Source organism: Anopheles merus, chromosome 3L, assembly GCF_017562075.2.
Source record: "Anopheles merus strain MAF chromosome 3L, AmerM5.1, whole genome shotgun sequence".
Classification (NCBI taxonomy): domain Eukaryota; kingdom Metazoa; phylum Arthropoda; class Insecta; order Diptera; family Culicidae; genus Anopheles; species Anopheles merus.
Window position 1 is genome coordinate 2,457,534 of NC_054085.1, and position 25,540 is coordinate 2,483,073.

The 25,540-nt window shown below is 40.3% G+C and overlaps 5 protein-coding genes across 7 annotated transcripts in view; 3 read left to right on the forward strand and 2 right to left on the reverse strand.

Moving 5' to 3' along the window:
- Positions 1–43: 43 nt before the first annotated feature.
- On the reverse strand, positions 44–1,642 carry LOC121599538 (peritrophin-48-like). The gene is made up of 2 exons (XM_041927408.1): positions 1,534–1,642; positions 44–1,459 (listed from the first exon to the last, which is right to left on the reverse strand). The coding sequence occupies exons 1-2, from the start codon at positions 1,538–1,540 to the stop codon at positions 120–122; spliced, it is 1,347 nt and encodes a 448-aa protein (XP_041783342.1). The 5' UTR covers positions 1,541–1,642; the 3' UTR covers positions 44–119.
- A 1,481-nt stretch (positions 1,643–3,123) lies between these two features.
- On the reverse strand, positions 3,124–4,529 carry LOC121599541 (probable chitinase 10). Its single transcript, XM_041927412.1, has 4 exons — positions 4,421–4,529; positions 4,267–4,337; positions 3,480–4,191; positions 3,124–3,391 (listed from the first exon to the last, which is right to left on the reverse strand). The coding sequence occupies exons 1-4, from the start codon at positions 4,425–4,427 to the stop codon at positions 3,225–3,227; spliced, it is 957 nt and encodes a 318-aa protein (XP_041783346.1). The 5' UTR covers positions 4,428–4,529; the 3' UTR covers positions 3,124–3,224.
- A 1,085-nt stretch (positions 4,530–5,614) lies between these two features.
- Positions 5,615–6,772, forward strand: LOC121599548 (peritrophin-1-like). Its single transcript, XM_041927424.1, has 3 exons — positions 5,615–5,728; positions 5,815–6,410; positions 6,479–6,772. Exons 1-3 carry the CDS (start codon positions 5,713–5,715, stop codon positions 6,524–6,526), a joined length of 660 nt encoding a protein of 219 aa, XP_041783358.1. The 5' UTR covers positions 5,615–5,712; the 3' UTR covers positions 6,527–6,772.
- On the forward strand, positions 6,717–7,728 carry LOC121599552 (probable chitinase 10). Its single transcript, XM_041927428.1, has 2 exons — positions 6,717–6,809; positions 6,874–7,728. The coding sequence occupies exons 1-2, from the start codon at positions 6,806–6,808 to the stop codon at positions 7,473–7,475; spliced, it is 606 nt and encodes a 201-aa protein (XP_041783362.1). The 5' UTR covers positions 6,717–6,805; the 3' UTR covers positions 7,476–7,728.
- Positions 7,729–12,884: 5,156 nt separating this feature from the next.
- LOC121598583 (pleckstrin homology domain-containing family G member 5) overlaps positions 12,885–25,540 on the forward strand; it is a 92,397-nt gene continuing 79,741 nt past the window's right edge. Inside the window, exon 1 of one of the 3 annotated variants that reach the window (XR_006005590.1) lies at positions 12,885–15,937. Coding sequence is in view for 2 of the 3 variants with exons in the window: in XM_041925615.1 (XP_041781549.1) it covers positions 14,402–15,937 (1,536 nt within the window). In the remaining variant the exon portion in view is untranslated. The remainder of the gene's footprint in view (positions 15,938–25,540) is intronic. The other 2 variants (XM_041925615.1, XM_041925620.1) reach the window with 2 other exon arrangements.

Below are 25,540 nucleotides of genomic sequence, written 5' to 3' on the forward strand. Positions count from 1 at the left end.
TCAAAGGAAGCGCTCAGATAAGCAACCTTATAGCCACAATATGTCCAGCAATAATCTGAGAGTAATATTTATTGGAATTTTTCGTAAGACAAAAATATTTACTTCTTAAACGCCGACTGTTAGACAGCTAATCTGGGGAGCGAGACATTGCACGTCACATTCTCCGGCAAATCACAAAGCATCGTTATTGGGTTGAACCACAATCCACCAAGGCAATTGCTGGGATATGCGCCACCATTGAAGCAGATGTAAAAACTGCTACAGTCAGCTGGGCTTGGTAAATAAGTTCCATTCGGCGATTCATTACATAGTTGGTTACCCTCCTCTGGTGGTCCGCTTGGTGGGACGGTAGGGGGGATAGTTGGCGTTGGGGGTGGAGTCGGTGGTGTAGGAATATTACAGATGGCGTCGGATGGTGAAATACACTCACGAGTGTTTTGGTCGAACCACAGCCCGGGTGGACAATATAGAATGTAGCCGATTTCTCCTGCGCAAACGTAATAGGCTTCACAACGTTCTGGGCTAGGTACGTATACACCATCCGCAACATCAATGCACACGCTTGGTGTCGGTGTTGTTGGTGGGCCATTCGGGCAATAGACATCTATTGGCTTGCCACACGCTTGTTTTTCAACGTCCAGCCATTGGCCGTCCGGGCAAAGTGTCGGGTAAGCGTTACCTTCGACACAAACATAGTATTGATTACAGAACTGCGGATGTATAATCATCACACCGTCTTGTACACCGTCGCAAATGCCTGGAGTTATACCTGGAGTGGATCCGGGAACATTCGAATCATCGCATTGTACTTCTTCCTCCGGCATGCAGTCCTGAGCGATTTCATCGAAGAAAAATCCATTCCGACAGATCATGGGGAACGGAGTTCCATTAAGACAGTAGTAGAACAGGTGACAAAATTGCGGACTTCTCACATAAGAAAAATTGGGACGCCCGAAGCACAGGTTAGGTTCTGATGGCCCTGGAGGAGCGGTGGGAGGTTGTGTTGATTCCTCAATATCACATTCAACCTCAAACATGTTACCACACCGTCCAAGCTCAACACTGAACCAGTAGCCACGTGGGCACGACAGTCTGTACGCGAAATTATCAATACATTGATAGTAGAACTGACATGATGTACTGCTGGGAAGATATGTGAAGTCCGGCAAATCCTCACATTCCGGAGACGGAGGTCTTGGCGGTGCTTCCGGTAGCTCAGGTGCAGGTTCGATGTCACAGTCTGCTTCCTCTTGCGGCACGCATCGTTGTAATTCCATCGAGAACCAAAGATCATCGGGGCACGTGTATCCATATGCCTGACCATCGATGCACGCATAGTAAAGGTAGCATGCTTGAGGGCTTCTCACATAGGTGAGATTAGGGACACCATTACAAATTTCATTGTATGCGTGGCTGGAGCACACCAATAGAACGCAGACGAACAAAGTCTTCACCAGAGCTGGAAGTTGGAAAATTTCATGAAAATACATTAAAATGGAAATCCATATAAACTTGACACTGTTGATTTCTTACCTTTCATTTTCTAACACTTCGTTCTAATTCATTGTACAAAGTACCATTTGTGGTTTATATAGGAAAATTATGTACAGAGTCTTTATACTTGCTGACTGTAGATTGAATTAACTTATCTGTTATCAGCTATTGTGAATTGATGATACTTCCGACAAACTGTTTTGCTTTATGGTCCATGCTCTATGTGGTCAAACCGGCAATTTGAAGATAATTCAGGAAGGAAGTTGTAAATGTACCATGCCGTTACAATCTGCACACCCGGCACCTTTTCAAGGTAAGGCTGCGGCATTCTTGTAATAATTTGATGTCCAATACGCTATTGAAGGATTACGAAACGATGAATGATTATAGCAGCGCGTCAAAATTTGATTGGATTGTTTCATCTACACCGATCATGCGCTAAGGCAGGGGTATTAGTACGGTGTGTTCCTTTTCTCGGAAAGAATGGAAAACTTGTCTGTTTTAGTCTTTCTTTGATGAGTATTATTACAAAAGATTCAGCGTGTTTAGCTTAAATTACCAATTAAATTACAGGATTACATTACCAATCTTCTTCTTGTTTGGCTCAACAACCGATGTCGGTCAAGGCCTGCCTGTACCCACTTGTGGGCTTGGCTTTCAGTGACTAATTGATTCCCCCCCATAGCAGGATAGTCAGTCCTACGTATGGCGGCGCGGTCAATTTGGGGATTGAACCCATGACGGGTATGTTGTTAAGTCGTACGAGTTGACGACTGTACAACGAGACCGGCATTACCAATAATTACCAACAATTCTAGTAGTGTTTGTAGTTGGAACAATTGGAATGTCTGGTGATCTTCACTTTAAATTGTGGTGGAACGCAGTTAAGAGCAAAACAAAATTTGCTCAAATTTTTGCGCATTTAAGAGCAAAACAACCGGTTTTGTGGTATAGAAAAATGTGCAACAAGACTGTGGCGGACATGATCAATATCTATTTACTTATCAAACATAAAAACAAGCGGACATCAAAATATCTGATAATACGGTCGATCGTGAAAGCGGGAAGGTTATGATGGTTTAGATTTACAGTCGGTATACTTTTGAGGTAAAGAGCCAAGTTTAATAAATGATCGAGAGCTGCGAGCTATGAGCAAGCATTTTTTGAACTTTTTGGATTTTTTTAGAAATAAAATAATTGGTTAATCATATTAAGTATTGGGAGTATTGATATTGCTGTTTATATTCTTCTGTAACTGTAATCTGTTGTGCCGGTGTCATATTGTTGTTGGCAATTCGTACGACTTAACAACATCCCGTCATGTGTTCAATGCTCAAATAGACCGTGCCGCCATACGTAGGACTGATTATCCTGATATGGGGGATAATCCAAAAGTCATTTAAAGCACTAGCCCTACCAGTTGGTACAGGCAGGCCTTGACCGACAACGGAGCCAAAAAGAAGAAGAACTTTAATCTGTATATCATCTAAGAAAGGTTCAAAAATGGTAGTATCTATTATTAAACTAACGGTAAAGATATATTAGTTATGGATGGACAACAAGTTAGTAAAAAGCAACAGTTCAGGTTTTTTTTTAAATATTCGTTTAAAAGATATAAAGTCCAACAGATAACAACCGATCGTATTTTTATTTCATGATCAGATGCGGAAGAAACAATTTATTCATGTTTTTCATCATTCAAAATAATCATTCCTATAAGAGGAATTTTGTTATTTCTGCGCACATACTGCATTACCAGGCTGATCACATTGAGATGTTTTACTATTCCACAAATAGCTGGTAGGACAGCTCATCAATATTGGCTGTAGCCCGATGCAGATGTAATACTGACTACAGTCGTTGTAGTTGGGGTAAAAAATGTTACTGCCGTAACAATCTGAAGGAAAGAAGAAGAAACATACTTTATGCAAGCAGCACTATCTGCGACCACATGTGATTATCATTTTCCATTTGATAAGCCTTACCCGGAGTGCTTGATATCGTTGTTGTTTCAGCGGACGGGGTAGACGTTTCCGGAGCGGCCGGATTAGGGAGATTAGTGCAGTCGGTATTTTCCGGGAAGTCACACTGATTGGTGGCTGTGTTCCAGTAAACACCATGTCCACAGCTATGCAGAATCAGCTTACCGTAGGCACAAATATAGTAACTCTCGCATGCTGTTGGGTGTGCGATGAAGCTAAACTCTTCCGGGGTACAGAATGGATAAGGGTTCATGGGTGGTTTGAACTGGGGAGTGGTTGTAATCACTGGACGTGGGGTAGTTGTTGGACGTATCGTCGGAATGGAAGTAACGACTACAGGAGGTCGCAGTGTGGGTGAAGCGGTAGGAGCTGTAGGAATATATGGAGGCTCATACGGGATATTAGTGGTTGTTCTCACTGTTACAGTTGTGGGTAGTGGCGTCGGTGCGGTCGGTATGCTTGGAAATCCTGTTGGTGGCCTGTACGTAGTCGGAATTGCAACAGAAGTGGACGAGGGTGCAAGAATAATTGGCGGGAGCGACGGTGTTTGTCCACACTTGACAAAAGCGGCCCAGTTGCATACCATCGAAATCGGATCGAAAAGGGTGCCGTATGCGCAGCGCTGAACTTTTTGCACATTGTACTCGCATACTATGTATGATCCGCAGTCATCAGTAATAGGAAGCTTCTGACCATTTGGCATTGCCAGACATATCTGGAAAGTTGAATGAGTTTTTGGTAGGTATGTAACGATCGTGTCGTAGGTATGTAACGATCAATCAACACTTACGTTATCAGATATAAATCGAGCTGATATTTCCGTTGCGCTCAAAATGAACGCTATAAAGACTATAACAACGACTAAAAAACAAGAAATAAAATAAATAAATGCTTAAGGAGTTGTTTCTTAGGGTGGTTTTGTTTTAAAATAATTGCCAGTGTACCTTGCATTTTAAGTCAAAGGCTGAAGCAGGTGTACTTGCCAATGTGAAATTTGTTGTCTGACTAAACACAGCGTCCAATTTTTGTCATCTCTTTTAATGGGGGGTATATTTATATCTTCAGTCAATTGAAAGATACTACTTGAAACGTAACTCATGTTTCGGACGCTTGTTTTTTCAGATGTTGTTTTTTGATATCTTAATGACCATCATGAGTACTGCGACTTTTTGTTGTTGTTACAGAATCGAACAAAGCACGAAAAATTTAAGCCATACAAAAGAAAAGAAAGCTAATGGGAAAGTAAGTTGCACGTATTCAAAGTGAAAGAAATAAATATAAATACAATCTGTTATCGAAAAGATATGCAGTCTGTACAATGCCATGAAAAGTTGTAACAACTTGGAAACACTGGTGGTAGGTGGCAGGTGGTAAATTCGGAATCAATCTACAAACTCAATCCACAACTGTTAAAACGGGTATATCGAGTTTAAATGAGCTTCACATATTTGCTCTGAAAACAATGTCGAATGTCATTGTGCTAATAATAACAACAACTATGATGAATGTACGGTAAACTCGTTTTTTACTTAATCTGTATACTGTTAATCTATATCTCATATCGATAAAGTACACCTAGCAATGACTCGTTAGACAGGAGACAGGAAAGTCAAACCATTGTTTTAGATCACAAACCAAAGAAGTCTCCGTTTGCTGTCCTATTTAATAATTTGTTGTTCTTTAGCCTGTTTATAGCTATAAAATAATTTATAAAAAAGAGTTGCATGAATATCATTCTTATCATATCATTTTATCAATATCATATTCATTCTAAAATATGAAGATATCATCTGAAAACATGCGCATTTATTTGTTTAATATTAATGTATTGATATATTGATACTTACTTAACTCGTCATTCAGATTCACTTGCGTTGAATTAAATATTTTTTACCGACAATAAAAGAATTACAACCAATGAGTTTGACAACCCTAGTTTGACGTATGTATTGTACTTCAAAATAATATGAGCATTTCCGAGGCCTTGGATGTCGCAACAGATATTCTGATGACGAATATTCTATCATGACTATTTTGTGATAGCGATTTGCTATCAGTTCACAATTGGTTACGCTATTGTGTTCGATAGATTCGCATGTCTGAGAGAGCTTAAATCACCACCATAAGCGATTTGATTTGAAATCGATTAGATAGCTACCGTTCTCTCGAAAACGTATAAAACACCAACGATATTGAGCCGTGATCATTGTGTTTAAATTATTACTGCAAGATCAGGATGATAAAAGCAACAAGTAAGTATGTTTAACCAAGGCTGAGTATCAATTAGAAAACACGATTTATGAAACTTTCGTTTGTAACACCGTGTTTCTTGTCCTAGGATTACTTGCTCTTGTGGCTATTATTGGTTGTGCTGCGGCACAAACAACTACAACTCAGTCTCCAGCGAGTGATCCATGTGTGGAAACGGCGACAGCTGACGGATTTCTCCCCCATCCAACTGAATGTACCAAGTACTTTTCGTGCTACGGCGGCAAAGGATACGAGCAGACATGTCCTGATCAAAAATATTTCGATCCAATTAATTTGTTATGTGACATTCCTGAGAATGTAGACTGCGTCGTGAACAACTGCCCACCGAATGAAATTGTATATCTGCCCGTTAATGGCTCATGTACAGACTTCATACGATGCATTGGTGGAGTGGCTTATGAAAGTACATGCCAGCCAGGATTGTTTTTTGATCCTGCACTACAAGAATGTAATTTGGAAAGCGCGGTAGATTGCGTAGTAAATCCCTGCACACAACCACCGCCAGACCCTCCTACCCTGGAAATCTATCCAAACCCAGGAAACTGCAAAGAGTATATCCTATGTTTGGATGGCGAAGCAATTGTTCGGCAATGCGCTCCGGGTCTGTTCTTTGATGAGCAGGCAACGAGTTGTGTAGCTGGCTTCGAGGGTGATGGCTGTACTGTAAGTATAATAACTAGTTGCACTTCAAAATGAATGTTCACATATATTTTTATTTTGTTTCCATTTAGAGTGAAATTGCTACCGACGCACCTGTAATGAATAGAGCTCTTTGGTAGAAGAAGCTGGAATTGGTTAGGTCTGTCGTATATTGCTGTTATGCAAATAAAGACACTGAACACCCAAAAGTTGTGACGTGAAATTAAACATTGTTATCTAGCCTCATGTGTTTCAACATGGCTTACGTCGGCGGGGTGTTATTCGTGAGACATACAAATTGAAGCTATATAAGCAAGTTTGTACTAACAACGGCAAGTTATTTGAAAGAATACACTGGCAGGCTTATCCAAACCATTCATAGCATACGCATACATAGTGTGACTTTTACTAGCTGAGAAATGAGTAAGTAAGTATCTGCTACAGAGCGATTAAAGATTTTAACATATCTTTTTGTTTGTTCGGTTAGACGCAGTACGTGGTTTGCTACTGTTGTCAATAGTTAGTCTGTGTGCTACCCAAACACCTCCGGTTTGTGATAGCACAGTAACTTCGTTTCACCCCGATACAACTAATTGCAATCAATACTACACCTGCTATCAGGGGGTAGCTACACTGCAGTCTTGCCCAGATCAGAAATACTTCGATGCTTCTAGAAGCTTGTGTGATGTTCCAGAAAATGTGCCATGCACCATCGGGCCTTGCACAGGAAACACCGCACTAAAGGCCGTGGAGATACCAAATATATGCACCAGTTATACATTGTGCGTCGGCGAAACAGCATATAACAGAACCTGTGCTGAGGGTACCTTGTTTGATTCAGCCTATGGAGATTGCGTGTTGGCACGCGACAGTTCATGTGTAGAGAATCCTTGTCTTACGGCTGATCCAGCTACAGCATTACCAACCACTTTATATCCAGTGCTAAGTTCATGCAAAAAATATATCATTTGCAATAAACTAGATCCTGTGGTGCGTACATGCGCCGGTGCAGCCGTATTTAGCCGTACCGTATCGGATTGCGTTGATCCCGCCAGCTATGTTTGTCCGCCAGGAACTTCCGACGTATGAACTGATTAGAAATTGTTTTTGGGATTACTGAAAAAATACTGTTTATAAAGGAAACATGCCACTTTATTGAGTAAAATAATGATTCTATTGTCATATAAAATACGTCCATCACACATTATGAAAACGTTTTATTATAAACGTTTACAACACATATTTACATATTTACAACACATTATAAATACTTAATGGTCTATATCATTGTAACCTAAACAATAAAACTGGGTTGTCGAGCTGTAGCGCATGTTAAACTAAATTCATCTGTATAAAGCAAGTTATAGTTATATTCAGTTTGTATGTATTATGGGCTGGTCTGGTGGTATAGTCGTTAACTCGAACGACTTAACAACATGCCCGTCATGCGTTCAACCCCCGAATAGACCGTGCCCTCATACGTAGGACTGACTATCCTGCTATGGTAACAATAAGTCACTGAAAGTCAAGCTCACTTCACTAGTGGGTGCAGGCAGGCCTTGACAGGCAACGGTTGTTGAGCGAAAAGAAGAAGAATAAGAAGAAGAAGAAGAAGAAGAAGAAGAAGAAGAAGAAGAAGAAGAAGAAGAAGAAGAAGAAGAAGAAGAAGAAGAAGAAGAAGAAGAAGAAGAGATTTCAAATATGCAGCAAGCATTTTCTGCACCTACACGCAAATACACTGCTTCTATTTTCTATAGCTGCACCCTTAATTTTGTGTGTTTGCTGTACATATCATCAAAATATATCAAAAAAAAAAATCTCAAATAAACCTGCTATTGTATTCCAGTTAGCCTTACTTACGTATTCTTGATTAAATATTAAATTTGTTCTTGTTTTTTTTCTTTTTTCTTTATGTGAAAGTTAACTTGTATTGTACTCATGAGCAAATTAAGACAACCTCTCTTGTGTTGGTTATTATAGCGGCAAAACTTTTTTGTGTACTATGGCTAAAGTATTTTTTGATATTATCTTAAAGTTTATACTATCTACACCATGTTTAAATCTACCTTTATTTGTATTTTCCATTCCTTCATTGATGTACTCTGTTCTTTCTTGTGTGACCGCCCTTATCGTTTCAGGCTTATGAATTTATTTTGGTAATTTCGCTCAGGAAACTTAATATGCCCTTTATGTTAACGTTATTGCTGTTCTTCTATCTCAATATTTTTTAGTAAAACCCTGCAGACTCCGAAACAAAACTTGTGCTCTCTTACACAAGTACATTATGTTGTTCACACCTTCCAGATATTTTATTATTTATTATTATACGCTTGGCTGTGTGCTATGCGGTATAGTGAATGTTGTTAAGGACATAGGTGCGTTAGACTTGGCACGATTAATTAACCGCATGCTTCTGAATAGACAAACATAATCACGTACGACCAACTACCAAAAACAAAAGAAAAGAAACAACAATATTGTAGTCAATTTGAGAAAAGCTTAGAAACAAAACTCGTATCGGGTTTCTACCTTTTTCATTTTTATTCGTGTAAATATTTGGTGATTTCATTCTTATGGATTTTTAATGCATTTTTGTCATTAATGGGGCCCTTTACGATTCTAGTCAGTTTTTTGTATGAAGTTTGACAGTTCGAGGCTGAAATCATGAAAACACTCCATACAAAACCGAACACAAAAATAGCCTTCAATTTTCAGGCTAGAATAATCTCTAACCTCAAAGTATGAATTAGATTCGAGCACCTGCTCGAAAAAATGGCAAAACAAGATGGTGTTTTCATTTATCCCAAGGTGAATTAAAGAGATCAGGTAAGGGAATCTAGATTCCAAGTGTATGTAGACTAGGTGGTCTCATAGCATGTTTTTTATAACCAAATTTAAACTTTCTGACAGCACGGGTGAAAACTTTTGCCCAAATTGGCTTTCTGGTAGCTGGAAGAATACACAAAAAAAAACTCTTAAAATCTTCATTCAGAAACAGAAGCAATAAAAATCAGCCTTCTAAATACACACATCTTGGGATAAGCCCGCCTGCATACTATACCCAATTTGACAGATGCCCGAAAACTGCTATACAATGCAAACAGCTGACAGGCTGAAATTTCAGCATACGATCTCAAAACGGCGAGGGGCCCAATAATAAAAAATTTTCTCGAAGGTATATATTCTTCTTCTTTGGCACAACAACCGCTGTCGGTCAAGGCCTGTACCCACTAGTGAAAGTGAGCTTGGCTTTCAGTGACTTATTGTTACCATAGCAGGATAGACCACCAGACCGGCCTCGAAGGTATATATAAAACATATTATTTTTTATATTCTTATATGCAGTTTAGGCAAATACATCATGGTCTCTTTACCTAAATATTTAATTAATTTTATTATATTTCTAACATGATCGTAAAAAAGGAACTGTTGAAAGATCGTTTAGCAAGATTGAGAGGGTGCACAACAAAACGCTTAACAGATTATCCACTGATCGAGCTGGATAATTTGCGTATTTGTCGTACAACTACGGTTTAAGCAAGGGCATATATGTTTGCATATATGAATTAATTGAATTAACAGCTTTTGGAGTTAAATACTAAATGCATACTTAATATATGTTTATACTAGTTTCAATAGCTAAGTCGTATTGCTTATGTAAAACAAGCATGCCTATTGCAATACCTTTTCATAAACAGAACAACAACCATTTCGATCTGGGGGTCACATTTGTAACAAAATTTTCTTGGCTGGTCTCATAATAATGATTCTCGACACGAATGGTCATACAAGTGTTTAAGCACTTTCTGTTAAAAGTTGTAGCAATGATGTTTTCTATGTTCTTCATTTAAGATATGTTCCAGCCATGTAATAGATATTAATTACATACAATGTGCTAAAGCTGACATTAACCGTTGCATTATTGAAAATCGCCCTATTTAACGCCAACGACAATTTGTAAACACGTCTTTACCGTTGCGACAATAATACAGGTTATTACAGTTGTAATAACACCGGTGTTACATTTATACATTACCTCAAAGCCCTAGTTTGGAAGTATCGTAACACGCTTGGCATAAAACCTAAAACCTAACAAGGCAAGCAAAATTATACGAAATTTATTAAGAAATATTTTCGCTAGAAACCTTTTGACGCATGCGGAAAAATTTGAAAAAATAAACCGTTATAAGACCACATTGTCATGACAAAAAATAACGCTAAAATTCATTGCATATTTCAAATATTCTCATTGAAAAAATATGAAGTTAGTAAAAACTGGCTAAGTTTTACCATAACATTAAATACATTAAAACTTCAAGTATTTGTGGCAAAGTATATAATTTGGCCCATTATTTGTGTTATTCGAGTATCCGGGCGAGGTCAAGTCCCGATTAGCACGGATGAACGGCGTTCTCCTATACTTTTTAATATGCAAGAGAGGAGAGTATCGTCTGAAACATCACGTGAACGGTGGGGTGGGGGGAAGGGACGTATGGAATGAGGAGGAATGTTAAAAGGAGAGAGAAGTGTAACCGCATCCGCTAAACCAAGTGTTTGTTGTTTTAGCTTTAAATGAACTATGGTAGACAAATTTTAAAAACAATCAAATTATTCATACATTAAAGCTTAAAGTCGAGCAGTAATGTACGGAATTTATAGACTCTCCATTAATAAGCTTTCGCAAGCTTAAAGCTCTGCTGAATAGCTTTCTAGTGTAGCTTTCCCAGAATTTTGTTTTTTTTTGTTGTTGTTCTGGATTCTGGATTCATAAAATATTACCGGAGATTTTCCTTTATTTGAATGTTACTGAGAAAATTTTAAGAAATATTTTTGAAGAAAACAACAGATATTTTTTAAAAATGTGGAATAATACAGTCTGCTGTATTATTGAATCACGCGGATTTAGAGATACACAGAAATTGACTGTTACTTCAGGAAGGAACACATTAATTTGGCTCATATGGTAAAATCTATTATAAAAAAATTAAAATATGCTAAGATTATGCACAAATTGAAGTTAACTAATAATGTAGTATAAAATCACGAGATTAAATAAAAAATAGTTTAATATTGGAGTAACAAAGCTATATAAACAGCGCAAAACGTTGCCAAAGTTTAGTATGTAACTTAGGTTCATTCATGCGTAATTCAGGTTAATATTTTCCAATGTTTCGTTATAAACAGATGACACATATTAAGATTTATCTAAAAACACATTTATAACTGTAATCACATGCTATGATAACTCCGCTGAAGAAAAAAAAGTACTAACGAATTAGCAACCAAATGTACGGTTACTTGATGATTTGAGTGTGTATTTTATTTAATTGGAAAGAATATAACGTGATTGACACTATTTTCGAGACTAAATCATGTTTCAATCTTTCATACTTATGAATTCTTATTGTCGCCCTCGTCTAGTTAGATTTGTCGTCAATTTTGCAAAAGTTGTACGTGTGGCTACGAGAAAGCACGCGCTTAATAGACAAAATCAACCGTTTCCGATCGTTTGTCCTTTGGAATATAGTAAAGCCGCCACATAGAGACTGTAATCCATACTAGCTATGAATACAGACCCCAGTATATGATGTTAAGTGATTGTTAAATACACAACAATTATTCCATGAGGCTTATATTAGCTTTGAGTTATTGAATGGCAAAACATGACATTATTCTCATATAAAACTTGCGCTGAAAAAGGGAATAAATATATTTGTTAGTCAGGATGCACCATACCAACTAACTATCGATCATCAATGAAGAAATGAATATAAAAACCTGTATAGCTGGCGGCATTAGTGTAGATCAAGAAAAGCTCACAGAAAAGAATCTAGAATACATATTTCAATACACATTCGTAATACAAAGTTTTCGTTGTATGATTACCACCGTTTTGAACTGATGAAACTGAAAATTCACAAAGAGATTCACGGCAACACACGAAAGCTAATGTTGTTTGATTATCACTTCATAATGAATCTTCTATTTGCATTTTAGTTCTCCCTCATTTTAGTATCCCAACACACATCGGACCGCTGTCCTATGACATCATCAGTTGGCATTTTTTATGTTTCTTTCATTGGAATGCTTCTCTGCATGCTATGTATGCTTCTGTTTGTTTGCAAAGTGTTGATAAGCGTTGTTTAGTGGTACAAGGTAATCATAGTTTGTTGATATATGTTTTAGCCCATTGATGAAGTGTGGGTTCAGTTACGCTATGCTGGTAAGTGATGGTTGGAAGGGTAACTAGCTGACCTACAACTTAACGCTACGGTAAACGAAAGTACAGCGAAAAAGGGTCGCAAAAACACCAATCCCACAGTTGTCTGATTCACCGGTCAACAGTCGCGCTTACTCACATTACATCATCACCGCGGTAGTAAGTGTAAACTGTGAAATTGTCCAGGTCAATGCTTACCACCAGTGCCACTGTGGGTAGATTGTGTTATTGCGAAGGAATAAAAAAGGCAATCACAACAATCTATGCACGAGTTGAACAAATCATCGGATTGAATCAAACCTGATCACTTGACTGATCGGCCTGCAATGGGACCAGTGCGTAAGAGAGAAGTTCTCTGAGAGACCATGTCTCGTGATCGAAGCTCCCGGGAGAAGAACCCCGATCGTTCCGCAGCGTATTTGGTCGCTCTCCAATCACCGGGCCAAGATGTCATTGCGAGCTCGGAGCACAGCACACAACACATGCACAGATGAACGTTTACATTGTGGATCTAACACCGAGTTTGCCGTCGATGATCGATAATGTGCGTGCGTACTGCTACGTAAACAGCTGATTAATTAGCGGCACAGCGTCTCCAGCATTGACAATTGTTTCAATGTGCGTGTAGCAACCAGTGATCGCACACTGTCAACGCGCACACCGGCAAACCGGTTGCTGACTAAGGCCAGCGCGCACACTGGCAGTACTGGTGATGCAGCGACCCAAACCATTGCATCGCTTACCCGCTAATGGTGCGAATGCTGTGACAGCCTAGCAATCTGCCGGACAGACGGATCGCAAGCGACGTGTATCGGGCCTGTTGCTGGTGACACTTTTACAGCTCGTTAAGCTATACATTGAGAACGCCTGTTATCGCGCTGGTTGGAAGAAAGAGTGTTGGCGCGGAGGTACGGTGTGGTGCTAAACGTTGTCGTACTGATAAGGTGTAAAAACTATTCCCCGAGCATGCCGTACATACTGCCGCCCTTTACCTTACGGTACTGTATGCTGTGGAATGTGTACGCTCGGCCAGTGTGCCGCGCTGACAAGAGTTGTGCGCCAGTGCAGGTGCCAGTGTGAAATCGATGCCAGGAAAATAAAGTATTCCGAGGCAAAAGATATTGGTTATCAAACGAGGTAAAGTGCAAGTATCCAGCAATCTTTTTCGGTCTGAAAGAGCACATTGTGCGCTTGTGTTGGTGCTCAAAAGTACACAGTTTGTGTATGCCAATTGCACTGTTTACTCCTTCGTGGCGGTGTAAAACAAACAAAGCGCTAAAATACGTATGGTTGAGTGAGACGACAACTCTCCATCGCAATGCAATGGAGATAGCCAAGGGATAAGGGCGTTCGGTGTGTCAAAGAGCTGGTTATATCAGCAGCAAGAAGAAGTCTCCCCAAAAAGTGTACACGAAAACATAAGTGGTTGCGTATGTGTGAGTGTGTAGATGACGACCTGACGAATACTCTCAAGGTATCTACAACGCGTTGATGGCAAGAAACATTCTTCGTGTTACGCTACCACTTTGCCGACAGCTTCTAGTTCCTTCTCCTGAACTGACCGTTGCATCTAACAAGAACTAGATAATGGCTACACAACACTGTGTGTAGAAAAGGTTGACTAGTCCACGGTTTTTAATTGCTGCAAAGACAAAGTGTTGCTGTTTGGTTGTGATCGAATGGGATGGAACTAACCGTGCCTTACACTAGAGAAGCGTGAAATACTTTTATAACTCTTTGCTAAAGAATATACGTTGGGGTAGGTTTTAAGGGTCAGTAGCAAAGGAATCAGAGCATGTTAAAGATGATGAATCGCGCGAAAAAAAATAATTATCAAAGCAGCCAGCGCAGCAAGGACGCCAAGGCGGCCCGAAACGGAGTGGGCGCAAGTGCGAACGTGGGTCCGGCAAAACCATCTCTGGCGCAAATGGGACCGCAGCCAGCGGCAAGCGTTCCAGGTCAACCGACGACCCCCAGTGCCAGTGTCAGTGGAGGTGGACGTACGAAAAAAGTGAAACAAACGTCCGCGAACAAAACTGCTGCTGCTTCTGTTGGTGGGACGGCACGGCGAGCACGTGCCACAGCAAAGGAAACGATGCCGTCGAAGGCTAACGAATCAATTCGGTCCGAGTCTAACGCCGACAATGGCGTTGGAGGCCTGGCCTCGGTGTCGGAGCAGCCGGTCGGACCCAAAATGGAACGATCGAATAGTTTCTTCCTGACGCGAAAGCTCTCAAGCCTGTATAGCAAGCTGAGCGGAAGCCGTGAAAACGTGTCCACCGCCAACGCGGTCTCGCCCGTAACCGAGGCGCTGCCATTTCAATTTGTGCGCAGTCGCAGCATGTCTTCGATACAGTTGAAGCGGGCGTACCGGCGCAGCCAGAACGAGTCCACTTTGCAGAATCTGCACGAGGACGCGATTTTGGAGCGATCGGAAAGCACAGAAGAAACGGCAGCAGTTGCGGGTCCGGAAGTGACTACAGCCGTACCGGAAGTAACACCACCACCGATACCTCGGTTCGAGCGATCCAACAGCATTCTTGCTTCGATAAGACGTAAAATTAGTTTCCGTTCAGATAGACGCTCTTCAAATGTATCCAACTGGAGTGCATCGTTGCAAAATCTACGCCAAGAAGATTTTATGATCAGCTACGATGATCTAAGCTTTATAGATTACGATCAGTTCAATAGTTACGAAACAAATATTTTGAAAAGGCGGTCTAGCCGTGTGCTGGAGCCTGGCACCAAAGGATCATTCATGGAGGATATATCTAGCTTAACAAATTGTGCTAAGAGCGTGCCGACCTCGGAGCATTTAGAAACAGTCCCAGTTACTGAAGCTACCAACGGTGGTGTCGTTAGACGAAGAAGGAAAAATGACACTTTACTACGGACGACACTTATTCGGAAAAGTATGGATGTCGAGGGTAACCTCGATCGTGATAAGAACGTTTACCGCAATAGTCTAGATGCGGATAAGCTGATGTGTATTAGTAACGTGAATCGAAAATCGTTTCGTTGGAGTGCGGACGTTGAACGAGATGTAGTAGCGCTAGATCTGGAGAGTGCAGATTTTGCAGATGCCAAACCTCTAGCAAAATTGGTTACCGGTAGACAAACCCCGCCCCCTCCATATGATGTTTGTGACAGTGGTATGATCGACGGAAGTGAAAGTGTCAAATTCAGTGCGATTTGTGATAGTGCGGGCAACACCGGAAGTAGTGTCGGCTATGTCAGTCGTAGTGAAAGTTTAAAACGATGCCGATCATATGGTGGTGAGGGTGGCTTTGCTTTCGAGGAAGGATTTGGTCGTCCTGCTAAACAGATAGAGGTGAGTAAAAAACTTTTATCAAGCAATAAAATGACATACTTTAAATACTTGAAATTGTGAGCGATACATATAAAACTTGCTTGAGTACGAGAAGCAAAACATTTTGAGCGGATTTATATGCGTTTTTATAATGAGGGAATTGCGATACTGTTTCACACTTATCTTGTAATTTTGAATCACATATTATTGTTTGCGTCTGTTCAGTCATCTACAACATGTTGGCATTATTAGCCAAAAATCAGAGCATCGAAAGAAAGCCCCCAAAAAGAAGTTGAAAATGAAGACCGAGGGACAAATGGCTACATTGCTGGATTAGTTTGGCCGGGTGGTGGATGTAACCGGCCAAACAGTGAAATAGTAGCTGAGAAATATGAAAGAACCTATCAAGAAGCAGCATGGAACCTATCGCGTCTACTGGTTCCGCAGTGGCAAGCAGTGAAGCTAAAATTCAATTCGATAATGTCAAGCAAATTTTGACTGATTTTTTGTACATCCTATTGCTGCGTCTCATCAAAATTGTCTGGACCAACATGGTACAAAAGCATTACTACATCAATTTTATCGCGAAAACTCAGGAGAAATTGATAAAAATCGAAGGTAGATACTAAAACATGCCTGCACGCATGACTTTGTTCGCCATGGCAAAAATTAACCAGATTATATCAACCTAGTAATTAACGAACTAAAAAACCTACCCGTCATGGGTTTACGCCCCGAATGAACCATGGCCCCATACGTAGGACTGACTATCTTGTCGATGGTAATCAATAAGTCACTGAAAGCCATGTCCACTAGTAGTACAGGCAGGCCATGGCCGACAACGGTTGTTGTGCCAAATAAGGAGAAGAAGAAGTAACTAACGAAAGGCTCGCAAGATCGTAGATTGATTTTTGCTAGTAATCTTAAATAATTTACTTTCAAAGAAATTATCTCTTTTAGTTGTTTATTCTACAGCCAGCCGAACAAACTCAATATTTTAATGCATACGTAAGTGTTTTAATCAAACCTACATTTATTACGCAAAACTGTAAGGAAAAGATGTACTGTTATTTAAGCTTAAAGGTTTCTGTATTTATTTGTAAATAATAAATAAGACACAGACACGTGATATTCGATGGTACTTCCACTATGCAAATGTTGCTTTTGTTTCCTTAACTCAACTTAACGGTTTTTTCAGTCCGATACCCCCGTTTGGGATCAAATTTCCTATATTTGTATCGTTTCATGTTTAATCCTATTGGGACTAGAATCTTGCCTGATAGCGATATAAATACGCAAACCTAAGAATGAATTAACGTAAGCAGTGCGACTAAGACTAAAGTATTTTTGTGTAAGCTATTGATAGATTGCAAGATGACTATTTTCGGAATGTCGTACTAGTGTGTGTTTTTTAATGTGAGTCCCATATCTAATGGTGGGTAACGCGAAGAAAACCTAGTAGTTTTTTATTGTTACTTCAGCAGTTCTAGATACAGTATGGTTGGGTTTTGTTAGGGGTTGGGGTGGGGGTCCATTTGAGGCTTATATTCACGACAGGCTTGTTGTTATAAGTTGTGTGAGTTGACAACCACGGGACCGTCCCTACACTCAATCTTTATTTTTGAAATTATTTTTGAGGGATCTTATCATACATACAATAGAATTTGGTTTCTGTTAAGTCATCTCATGTTTTTCTTTATGTTAAACCATGTAGCATAGGTTCTATGAACTATTGCTTGTTTAAAAAAAACAGAATAACTCTTTTGGTGAACAATGCAATTTGCGGACTGTGCACATTAAGGATGAGCGGCACAACCCGCACCTACCGGGGTGGAGCCATTCGTATAAGTTTCGAACTCGTTCGGGTCGGCCCGTAAGGTGCCACTAGGTTCAGTACGTACAAGCAAGCATAAGCGATTCCGACTCGTTGGTGCAGCTAGTACGGATCAAGCAAAAGTAGGTTCAAGGCGTGACCCTAACTCGTTGCATCTAGCAGGAAAATGTTCTCAACCAGAGAAGGATTGAGTAGCAATTTTACTTGCAAGCAGGGGGTGGGTTCCATTTTTTAAGGCCCCTCAAGACCACAAGGCCCCACGCGACCGCTTAGTTAGCTTAGCGCACAATCCGCCACTGTTCCTATGGCTCGACCTGGCTCTTACTCGCAGTACCAACGGGTCGGAGTCACTTATACTTGCTTGCACTTACTGATCGATCTGGTCGACCCGAACGCGCTGCACCCACGGGGTGAATTTGGTTCTGGCTCCGACTTAACGTACCAGCTGCACCCACGAGTAGGAATCGAATGGCTCGTACCCGACTCCAATTCGGGTCGTGAAAGGGTACTGAAACCTCTAGTTCATATTTACAGGGTATATATATTTGAGGGTCCAATAATCAACTGTCCACTTGTTTATAACAATAGTCGTTTTGAATAGACACCGCTGTCTACCACTTGCTCACACGTTAGATGGTGTAAGCTACTCTGTCCAATTCAATAACACAATTTTCGCCTTCGATTAGCAACTCTCAGACTCGGCATACACACTATCAGCTATAGACACATTGTAACACACTTTGGAAAGCCAAACCACACCATTGTAACACATTCATTATAACACATTCAGTAAATCCGATCATACCATACCAAAACACCCGGAAGAGTTCAGGCCGTCGATTCAAACAAATAACAGATGTGACACACTCCGGAATCAAATGTGCGAAACCCTTAACTTCATTTGAGTATAAATAAAACCAATTCCGACCGTGGCAAGTCAGATTCGTTCGGACTGTCAAGATAGAACGTTACGCTGCCTAAAAACTTCGCCTTCTAACTAATTTCAAGAGTTTAGTTATGTCCCCCTTCCCAAGGTAAGGTTTCTAAACTCCAACGTTTCCAGTTCCCTTCTGGATTTCTATGATCGCCTGGACGATCAAGTGTTGAAAAGTCCACTTCGAACAAAGTATTATTCTACCTCGATACATGTCAGCGAAACACTGACCTACCGCGACGGTACTCGAGGTACAGTTGTACGATCATCCCATTACAGTAGTATGTTTCCCTAGCAAAAGACTAATGGCAGGCCCCAGGGCATACTTCTAGAATATTTAATAACTTTAAAATTATGTATAGAAATAATACCTTCTTCAAAACTCGATGATATTAAAAATGTCTGATTCAGACCGTAGAGCGCTTGGTCTTGGTTATGTAATATATAAATGACCACCCAAACAAGCCGATGGATCTTTAATAAATGAAATCAAATGGTTTAAGGACCATACTGGTAAATATTGTCAAGCTACGTGGTAATTTTGCTAAGAAATGGAGACTGTCCGACTTTCAGTGAATCGCATAAATTCCATACCTTATATCACAATTATGAATTGTGTTCCGAGATTTTCAAAGAAATCGGTCTGATGTTTTGTATGTGCATAGCTAAAGAGTGTTTTCAAATACACGTGAAGACGTGTTTTCCGATAGGTGGTCTAGGGAACTGTCCATGGTGCTGCAAAGTCATATAAAAGGTGAAAATCTGAGGTGTCCGACTTTAGGTGACCGCCACTGTATGTTCGATGACCGATTACCATGGATCATCATGAATGTAATAACATGCTGGTGCGTATGTCCACGTAGATCGTTCAAACGCTTTCTAAAGCTTCTACTGCAAATTCTCACCACTATTCAAATTATGTAAGCAGTTATATCGGATGTACGCGATCTTCAGGTCTATGTCTCGATTTTGTTATCATTCTCGTCGATGGAAATCGGCTACCAAGTCATAATATGCGCAACCATGATCGATGGTAACCATGATATATAAATAAGAGGGATACAGATTTCACAGGTTTTTCAAAGTAGAGGGACAAAAATGTACTGAAAATGAAGGGACTGTGGAAAATGTTTAAATAAGAGAGGTTTTCCAAATTGGAGAGGGTTCACTGTATAAGTTTAACTCTTTAACAAGATTTTAGATGTTCAATGATAGTATTGATACAATGTGTCTAGTTTCAAAAGATTCATGCACATTTTCTTGTTTTTTGCTATATGTTTTAAAGATATGATATCAGTCGATATGGGGTAATATTTTTCTCATTATATTTAGATAAACACTCTTTTTCATGCATGTAGCTCTTACAATAATTAATAAACGTTCTTCGCCTGGGCGCCTTTTTTGGGCGGTCCCATTGTACAGTCGTCCACTCAAACGACTCAATAACATGCCCGTCATGGGTTCATGGGTTCAAGCCTAGAATGGACCGTGCCTCCGTAGCAAGGATTGACTATCCGGCTGCGTGGTAATGAATTAAGTCTTGAAAGCCTTTAAAGGCCGACATGTCCGCGTAGGACGTTACGCCAAATAGAAGAAGACTTTGCCTATATTTCAGAATATTTTTGTTTTAGTTTTAATTGTTTCATTTCGATGCATTTTGTGCATGTTCAAATACATCGAAAATCCTATTTGGTCTACTATTGACACAATTTATCAAAATTGTTTGTCTGACTACTTTGAAGTTTTCAAAAACTTCTTTTAACTCATTTGTATCGTAAACTTACCCGTATAGCTGAATAGTTTACGCAATTGGTCGGTAAAAGTATTGATGAGGATTTACAAAGCTAGTATCAATTAATATGATTTGCTAAAAATATATTTGATAGGCGCGCAAAAAGAATTCGTATATTCGGGGTTCGGCGTTATATGATCTATTAATTTGTTTTCATCAGTTTGTTTTCGGGTGATATGGTGTATTAGGCAAATGTCAATTCTTTGTATTTTCTCTTGCTCGACTTGGCCTTGAAACATGTGGTACTTTTTAAGTAAAATTTCTCAGTACTGTTTCTCAAAGTACTTGCAACATGCATGCAAGATTATGTTTCCCAATTTCTTTTCTTTTAAATTTGAATAATTTTGCTAGCTCAATTTTCAACATTGAATCTAAATATCATGGCACAATGATGTTACCGTTACACGAGATTTTGCTACTGCAAATAAGTACACTGTTTACGCCATACTAGACGATGATCGTATGACCTCGATGTGTCAAACTCATTTAAATCCGCTGATATAATCTTATTTGAAGTGAATTTCTTTATTATTTGATGCTCCTTACCTAATTAGGCCACTTTCGACTGATATTATTGATCAAACACAACATTTTCGTAACAAATATCGCATTCAAACTAAAAAATGACCAATTACAATGAATTCCAAGATGACCCACCGACATAATGTAACCTTAGTAGCTAGCTAGCTTAACTTAATGGCCATCGCTAAATGCACTGATTTTTGGGTTCTATTTGATTTTCGGGCCTTTCGTGCCTTCAGTTAGATTAACGGTCAAGGTTTGCTGCTTAGTTGTCAGTTTGACACGTAATTAGTGTCAGAAAAATTGTCAAACAAATGAAAGATTGGAATGTTCCACATGGGCTCTGTTATATTAACTCCTCCGCCTTTAGTGCCTCTCTGGCCGCTCCAAGTGCAAGTGAAAAAACAGAAATTCATTAATTTTGAATCAAGTTCTTGCGTAGTGTCATAAATGAGTCATTCGGGATAACTGACGAAAGGCAATTCGCAAAGTCTGAGATAAATTTGTGCAAGTAAGCTTTAATAATTACCTTTCAAATGATGTAAATTTAAAGAAATTGTCTCTCCTAGTTTTTTTCTACAGCTAGCCGAAAAAAGGCATTTTTTCACATAAAAGTTTCGGGAATATTGATCTTGAGTTCAGACATAACGAACGACTCGTCATTCCATAGTCTTCTTCTTATTTTGGCTCAACAACCGTTGTCGGTCAAGGCCTGCCATTCCATAGTACTTTAATTAAAATTGAAAGAGTTCGATGGCATAAAATGCTATTCTAAAAGATAGTTAGTAATTTGTATACGAATAGTTTCTTCCCATCTTTCAAAATCAGTCAAAACCTTTCGCGGGCCGGATAGAATGTTGCTGCGGGCCGCATTTGGCCCGCGGGCCGCATTTGGCCCGCGGGCCGGACTTTGCCGACCGCTGTTCTAAGGGGTTTGGTCTTATAATATACCCATTCTTGGATAATTATAATTCTTAATTCATAATTCATAATAATTCATTCTTGGCTACCAATAATAGCACAAGGACCTGTGTCAATGGTGTTTCAATCGCATGCTTATAGACGTTAAAAACCAAGCAAATGAATTCACGCTGTAATTTTCTTAAACATGTACGGGTCAGTATCAAACTTTCTACTAAAACGCTGTTTATTGGAGCTTTCTTTATCCCATAGTCCAATTCCGTGACTGTCGTAGTCGACATCTGCCGTATAGAACTTGAGATACTAATTCAATTGGGGATAGCTCCATCAATGCGGTGGAATGTGGTTGGCTGGTGAGTTGAATTGCTCAAATAGTAAACTGCTACTGCAAATCTCGGATACAGTTTTATCCTTTTCTGCAGAATCGCCGTGATCACTACGCTTTTATCAATCTACGGACGGTGTAAAGTACCGAATATACTTCTTCTTCTTCTTTGGCTCAACAACCGATGCCGGTCAAGGCCTGCCAACACACTTGTGGGGTTGGCTTTCAGTGACTTATTGATTTCCCCCCATAGCAGGATAGTCAGTCCTACGTATGGCGGCACGGTCTATTTGGGACTTGAACCCATGACGGGCATGTTGTTAAGTCGTACGAGTTGATGACTGTACCATGAGACCGGCTATACTAGACTCATTGAATTGCTTACAGATATTGACTAGTCCCTCTTATCTGGTTGCCCATCCATTGATGAGTTAAAAGAAATACATTAATTGTGGCAACTGCTAATCGTATCTATAATAAAGCCAGGTCGATGCCTCTCTAAGCATCGCGGCCTCAGATCCGGTTCCCCTCCTACTCTCGTTTCTTTTAACGATGAATTTTAGAATTCTCGTCATAGCTCACATACTTTGCAAAAACTGCTCACTCGCGAGAAATCATCCATGCTCACTGCTTAATTTCACTCCTGCTAACCCAACCTTTTAGTCGACAATTTTGCAACGATCTTTACTGAGATCATCCATGCTCACTGCTTAACTTCACTCCTGCTAACGTCATCAATGTCTGTTTACCTACGATTATCGTTGATCTTGTTTCTGGGCCCATCGCTAGACTTACAATAAGCCTTCCTTTGTCCCTGGGTTCGTTGATTTCTTAGCATCAGTCATAAAAAAATGCCGATCTTAGCCGGTCTTAGAATCTTAGTCAAACTGTTCTCTAAATCACACGTGTTGTGGACTTTTGCCTGCTGTATGGAAATTGAGCTTGCTTGTATCTGTCTTCCCGCTCGGTAGCATCCAACTATCGCGGTATATCAAGATTGTGTACCAGTACAAAACTCGACGAATCGGTGATTTTTCCACCATTAATGTATGATAGTAAACCGTGGTTAAGTCTTGCCTAATACCATTTTATGGCTGGCAGATCGTCAACGACTAACCTTGTAACCTTTGCATTTTTAAAAATAAATTGATTCCGGTTAAAAAAGTTTGATTCCGGTACATCAGTCGATGCTTTATATACTGATTTCTATGCTTCTTTTGAATGAGTTTGTCGTTGTTTTCTGTAAGCAAATCTACCCAAACTTGACTTCTAATCTGGTTATGTTGACTGGTTTGTGTATTACTTAAACTGTCGCTCGCCCAGAGTAAAGATTGGCTAGAGAAAACACGCAGCTTCGGTTCAACACGGACTCATTAAGGGACATTACTGTCCAAAAGGAATTCAAAGCTGCTTTAGACGAGTCTAACTGTGCAAGAAAGTCTAATAAACTTTGCAAGAAAACACTTGCTTTCATGCTACTGATCTTTCGGGTCGACCCGAACTCGTTGCATCCGCAGGTCGGATTTGATTTCGACTCCTACCTAGCGCACCCGCTGCACCCACGGGTCGGAATCGATTCCGGCTGGCTCGCACCCGACTCCGGCTCAGGTCGTGAAATGAATCGTATGACCCAACACTAGTCTGCGGCTCTTCTATGTAGCAGAAGCCTACCAAGGGATTGAACAGGCAAAGAGACTCGGATTTCAGATAAACGAGGCAAAGACCGAACTGATGATGGCAACATCAGCGGCCCTACCAATAAATAATCAGAACCTACGTAGGCGTGATGTTCAGATAGGTGAACGCACTTTTGAAGTCGTCCTATAATTCACCTATCTTGGGTCAAAGGTCAGCAACGACAATAGCATGGAAGCTGAGTTGCGCGCAAGGATGCTGGCTACAAATCGGTCATTCTACAGTCTAAAAAATCAGTTCACCTCAAAGAACCTGTCGCGACGGACAAAGCTGGGACTATATAGTACTTATATAGTTCCGGTACTCACATACGTCTCTAAGACATGGTCACTGTCCAAATCTGACGAAACCCTCTTTGCCGCGTTCGAAAGGAAGATGCGCAGAAGGATACTTGGCCCCGTATGTGTGGAAGGACAATGGAGGAGCCGCTATAATGTCGATCTATACGAGATGTACGACGACCTCACTATCATGCAGCTTATCAAGCTCGCGAGGCTCCGGTGGGCTGGCCATGTTGTACGCATGGAAATGGACGACCCAGCCCGTAAAGTCTTTTTAGGCTGTCTACAAGGACAGAGGAGGCATAGTAGGCCCAAACTGAGGTGGCATGATTTCGTGAAGGCATCTGCCATCAAGGCCGGGATAACAGACGAAGGCGCGAACGCTTACAAATGTTGGAATAGTTTATGAAATCATATCGGTCCTGATTAGTGTTGGCCGTTCCGGTCCGAACCTAGTAAAAAAGTTCCGTTCTTTATGTACGCCGTTCCGTTCCGATCCTTTATACAAAATCGTTCCATTCCGTTCATTCCGTTCTTTCCGTTCTTTCCGTTCTTTCCGTTCATTCCGTCCCGTTCCGTTCATTCCGTTCATTCCGTTCCGTTCCGTTCATTTCGTTCTTTCCGTTCATTCCGTTCTTTCCGTTCATTCCGTTCCGTTCAATTCGTTCTTTCCGTTCACTCCGTTCCGGTCTTTGCCGCTTCAATATTGTCATCAAGGTGCTATCGTTCGTGCGTTCCGTTCTTTGAAAAAACCGGCTTTGTCCGGCTGTTGCTTGCTGCATGCAAGATAACTGTTCACTCTTTCTCGCACACAGTATGTGTTACCTGTGCACTCTCCCATGCTCACAGGAATATTCATCGCACTTCGTCGCGTATCGATTTATGTGAAAAAAAAAACTATTTGTTTTAAGTAGTAAGTGAAATTCAAATAATTAGTCAATCTCGTGATACAATCGTCAACTCCTACTACTCAATAACATCGGCATGGGTAAAAGCCTCGAATGGATTGTGCCCCCATACGCTGGGATGATTATCCTGCTATGGGCATTTAAGTTACTGATAGCCAAGCCTATTAGTGGCACAGGAAGGATTTGACCAAAAATGGTCGTCGCATCTAAAAAGTTTAAAAAATGCTAGATAATAAATGCATGCTTTATGTTAGCACAGCTGGTACAGCTTACTGGACATAGGTTGAACCCATCTGGATTTGGTGATTTCAGCATGATGATTTAAGAAACGCCTTTTCATATCCTGTCTCAAGTAAACCCCCCCCCCTCCCATGAATGACAGTTTGGCTTCTAAGCTCTAGGTCGGTTCATT